Here is a 5,048-nt window from a genome sequence, read left to right on the forward strand (position 1 = left end):
AGAGGATAAATTCATGTCTATTGTCAATTAGCTGTTCACTTCTTGTTCTTCTTCTTATTAGGTCTCTGTTTATGTAGTGATAACTAGGCAAAGAATTGTATATTGTCTTGTGCTTAAAAAGATGCTTTCTTCGGACGATTCCAGAAGGTGAATTTTTCAGTTGAAAGTGACTTTTTTTTTTGGAATGTATGATAAAGAAACATTTCAATTCAGTTCCAATAAAAGCACTTTTTATTCTGTGGATGTAAGTGATCTCAGTAGGACCCAAATACGGATACTTTCTTTGGGTAGTACCTATCATTGGTCGAATCTTTTAGATACGTAGTTTGTTGATGCAATAATACAAAGTGGTTAGTTTCGTGGAGAAATAAAAATCTTTCAGATCTATGATCAGTCCTCTGGAATCCATTCTGATGGGTCAGAATTTTTTTCATCATTTCGATTTGATGTAATGGTCGAAATTTCAAAATTCAGGGTTCACAAAAATTATTCTAGCTTCTCAAATTCGCAAACCTAGCAAGTCAACTCCAATTTTAAATCAAAACAAAAAGAGGATTCTGTTTCCGCTCAAAAACAAGCGTCATTTAGTTCTTCTGCGTACCATGCTTTAAATGTGTGTTTGGTTATGTTTCATTGTGAAATTTGAAAAAGGAAATTATTTTAAAACGGGTGTTTGGTCATGTTTCATTGTGAAATTTGAAAAAAAGGAAAAAAAATGATTTTTGAAAATTGATTGTGTTTAGTCATGAATACAAATTAAAATTATTTTTGACTTTTTTCGAGTAATTTGAAATGTTGAAAATAAACACGAATTGAACGCCGGGAAAAAGTGAAATATTTTTTTGGTCATATCACATAACATTTTGATCATTTTGTGGAAAGTATGAGCCGAAGAAATGACTTATCGGATTATAGGCTATCCGAAGTTTCCTTTATGAGAGAAAGAAAGACAACTGTTTGTAAGGTATTTTCCTAATGCTGCCTTTTGGGTAATATCCTTAAAATACGTTTCTAAGCTATATCTCATTTCTATGCTTCTAACATGTTTTTTTTTGGGGCAAACACCTACTCCTTAGTTTCAAGAATCAGGAAATTTCACTGTGTTTGTCCGACTTTAAAAGCCATACAAATTGGAGGCCTAACTTTGATTAAAGCAAGTAGTGCTGATGGAAGAATCCATAATCCATCACCACAAATCAATCCTGAAGCCACTGCAGGAATCATCAAATCTGCCTTCTTGCTGTTTAGCTTATGCCATACGCATACAATCAAACTGCCCGCAGCCATATCAATTGCAAAGGAAGCACCAACAAGGAAAGGCACAGCCATAGCCATTGGGAGAGGAACCCATTTCCCGACTCTTTCCGGGGCTATGTCTCTCACCAAGTTGACAACTATGGCAAAGGCGAAAAAACCATAACAAAGCTGCAAGCAATGCCTAGGCAGAGCTGAGAATCCTTCAACACCTAAGATTGCCATGTTTCTATAGATGAGTGCATAAGGAGCTTTGTACTCCCCATTCGGGTCCCCTATGTTAAAAGATATGTAGAATAGGAAAAATGTAAGAGGTGCTACAACACATCCAATGGCAGTCCCAATAGCTTGGCTAAGTAACATGGAACGCGGGGATGTGAGGGTCAGATAGCTCGTCTTGAAATCATGCATCAGGTCAGAGGATATAGAAACCATGGATTTAATCAGTCCACATCCGATAAGTCCAGCAACAACACCGTTCTCTTTACCGGATAATGCAGCAAGCACAAAGAGAGCCACTTTCCCGTAATTGTATGCCATATTCAAGTCTGTTAGACCAGCACCATAAGCATTGCAGAAGCTCAAGGCTGGTGCAAAAACGTAGGCAACGAGTACGTAATACCACTTCAATGCAGGAAACATAATTGGAATGACAATGATGGAGATAATGCAAAAAATCAAGTATCCAATACAAGCTAGCCAGAAGGGAATGCTCTCTCTGATGAATATCTCGTTTCTCTGCAGCTCATCAAGTGGAAGATTCTTGTCTTCTGAGGATGCTGCCAGAAAAAGATTGAGACAATGGTGTTAATAATAGAATTTCAACAGAAGGAGACAATGTTTCGCCCCTCTTCTCATTAGCTAACAGAAAATTCATTCAATATTCAACTTCTTTGTTGGAGCACACAGCTTTGACACTCGACGTTACCATCAAATATCATTACTATTGGAGGAGAGCTGTGAGGGGGAATAATTCATATAGTACTGGCACGAAGGAAAAGACGTATAACAGTTTCAACTTACATGATTCCGGCCTTTTTGTTTTCAGCGTGGCATATATGTTTCTAAAAGTGAAATAAAGTGTCCTGACAAAATTGTAAAGGCCATCTCCCAGGAGGAGAGCAATGGAGATAAAAACCTGCATGCAAATTTTATGGTCTGATGAGAAAAAAGTTGAATGCTTATTTGATTCTCGGTTAAATTAAGCACCTAGCTTATTTAATCTTTTTTCACAAACCTTGTAACCCATTAGACTCTTCATACTGCTCTGTGGTAAACTTGAAGGGAACCAAGCGCCTTTGCGTTCAGTAATTAGAGGCCACATGATACCCCAAGAGAGCACAGCTCCAAGAAGCAAAGACAAGTTAACAATGTGGGAACAAATCATTCCAGCTCCCACATAAGTCATGTTGAAATCGAAGAAAAACCTGGAAATATTCAATGGTATAAAATAGTGCTAGTTGTATTGGAGAAATCATTCATGAGTCACTAAAAAATATATCAAGTACATACGAATTCTTAAAAGCTTTCAAACCGAATGTGGGGAAGTTGGCAAATCCACATTGATCTCCACCAGAATAGAACCACTGAAAGAAACTCCATATGAAGCTGAATGAGAAAACTTTCATGAACCCTTTAACCTGTTTCCTGAAAATTTGAAGAACACAGTTTTCATTCTCAAGAAAGACTAGTTTCGCAAGGCAAGTTAGTCCTAACTCCTAACTATGATCTTGCATACTTGGCCATTTTATCTCCCTTAGGTGTATGGAATCCATTGATTAGAACAGCAGTCGCAGTTCCACTTGGATAAGGTAATTTATAGTCAATTATCATGATCTGCACCACAACCAATAAATAAAAATTCAAGAGTCAGTTGAAGGTGTACCTAGAAGATGTATTTGTAAGATTTGATTACGAGTAATCGCGATGAATCATCACTAATGTGTGAAACAATAATTGGAGATTATTTAAAATAAGCATTTGCTCAATATAAAAAAAAAAATAAGAATTTGCTTTATCAAATGGACCCATTATTTCAACTTCAACCTTGAAATACGGAATTTGAAATTTGAGAAAATGATTCTAGAAGTTTTTCATGTTTTCATTCACAACTTTTTTCATATCTAGACACAACTTCAACTTCCAAATATCCTTTTCAACTTAACTTCAAATACTATTTTTTTCAAATATCAATCAATTCACGTCCAAGTGCCTACAAAGTCTTTTAACAAGCGAACAAGAAGAAGATAGCTGCAAGATTGGAAAATACCTTTCTAAGAGGAACCAAGGCTAATAGACCAACAAAACTAATAACAAAGAGAAAACCAATCATCCAATCAAGCCCAGGTTCCTTGTGGCTCCCTGGCGTATTCCCCTTTGTATCAACCCCTGCCTGCTCATATGTGTTCTTGTTCAGTCCCAAAAGATACGATCCAAAGCCACCTAAATTAACACAAACAAACAGAACCGGAAAATTGAATGAATCCCAATTTTGAATGCCTCAAGCAAGCCGACTAAAGAGGCACACAGAAGTATATATCTGCTAGAACAATAATTACGCCTCAGTTCAAAAACAAGTTCCGTCGAATCTTCACTTCTTCATTTAAGCTATTTCATATCATCATAACTACGCTTCAGTTCCAAACAAGTAATCGGGGTCGGCTCTATGAATCCTCATTTCTTAATTTAAGCTCATTTCATATCGTCATCATACTAAACGAATGATATATATATGCTAAAAAAAAATACAAAATGAAAAGAAAAAAGAATCTTACCTCCAACAGCAATGCTGTAACATGCAACAGCACAAGTCTGAATAATAGTATTCTCCTGTTTAGTAAAGGGAGTGGATGTAAAATTCGCTTTTTTTAGAATCTTTGTCCATGACTGTAAAATCACATAAGCAAGCAGAGCAGCTGAGACATTGAGATTTGGTACAAGTCCAGTAGTGAGATTAAGCTTCGTTACAATCACACTGTAAATTGTTCCAATCAAAACACTCGCAACAATTCCTCGTAATGTAATTTGTTTAGTCCAAGGAGGAATTCTCTTCAATTCTTCAGCATCATCTCTCATTTCTTCTGTTTCTTCTCTTTCAATCTCCATTAATTCTACACCAACTCTACTCATTTTCCCTGTCCATGTTCAATCACTACAAATCAGAAAAACGAAAAAAAAACAAACACGATGGGCTTAAAAAGATAGAAAAGGGTACCTAAAAATGTAAAAAAGATAGTCTTTTTGGTCAGGGAAGAGAGATTCTTGAGAAGCGTGCCGAAAATGGATTTGTCAGTTGTTGTTGGTGGTGAGTTATTGCGATCGATCTCATCCACCACGAGAAACGGTGAAATTGTAAAAGATTTACAAAGAAATTCAAATTGAAGATAAATATTACACCCACAGAATGTGGAGGTTGTTGGAATGAAGAATTTGAATAGCGATACGAATCAGAAGAGGCAAAAAACTTATTTAGTGCTGGGAGGATGTACTGTAAAACATTAGTAGTACAAGAACCCAAAAATATATTGGTGCAGTACAAAATATTGACCAAAATCCCAACAACAGAGGTCTCAAATAAATGTAGTGATTCTTATGTAACAGGTGGTTGGCTTACATGAGCATGCTTCTCAACTCTTATTTGTCTCTATTTCGAAAACCAACTTATAAGTCAATATAAATATACAAAAGTTATTTAATCCGCACGTGATATAAAGGTGTTATAATCTCAAAATAAAATCATAAGGTTAAAATTGAAAAGAAAACTTATATTTTTTGGTAACTACATATACTACATA

General features: G+C 35.8%; 1 protein-coding gene across 1 annotated transcript; it reads right to left on the reverse strand.

Moving 5' to 3' along the window:
• Positions 1 to 853: 853 nt before the first annotated feature.
• LOC129894483 (metal-nicotianamine transporter YSL3-like) lies at positions 854 to 4,752 on the reverse strand. The gene is made up of 8 exons (XM_055970200.1): positions 4,469 to 4,752; positions 4,029 to 4,388; positions 3,524 to 3,696; positions 2,993 to 3,090; positions 2,767 to 2,901; positions 2,492 to 2,681; positions 2,278 to 2,392; positions 854 to 2,033 (listed from the first exon to the last, which is right to left on the reverse strand). The coding sequence occupies exons 2-8, from the start codon at positions 4,381 to 4,383 to the stop codon at positions 1,096 to 1,098; spliced, it is 2,004 nt and encodes a 667-aa protein (XP_055826175.1). The 5' UTR covers positions 4,384 to 4,388; positions 4,469 to 4,752; the 3' UTR covers positions 854 to 1,095.
• Positions 4,753 to 5,048: the final 296 nt, after the last annotated feature.

The sequence above is a fragment of the Solanum dulcamara genome, chromosome 7 (genome assembly GCF_947179165.1).
Source record: "Solanum dulcamara chromosome 7, daSolDulc1.2, whole genome shotgun sequence".
NCBI lineage: Eukaryota > Viridiplantae > Streptophyta > Magnoliopsida > Solanales > Solanaceae > Solanum > Solanum dulcamara.

Excerpts from the sequence above, each read along its gene's own strand:
- LOC129894483 (XM_055970200.1), bottom strand. The coding sequence starts at position 4,383 with ATGAGTAGAGTTGGTGTAGAATTAATGGAGATTGAAAGAGAAGAAACA. Across the intron at positions 3,091-3,523 it reads CCTTGGTTCCTCTTAGAAAG|ATCATGATAATTGACTATAA; the intron begins GTATTTTCCAAT and ends GTTGTGGTGCAG. Across the intron at positions 2,393-2,491 it reads AGAGTCTAATGGGTTACAAG|GTTTTTATCTCCATTGCTCT; the intron begins GTTTGTGAAAAA and ends ATTTGCATGCAG.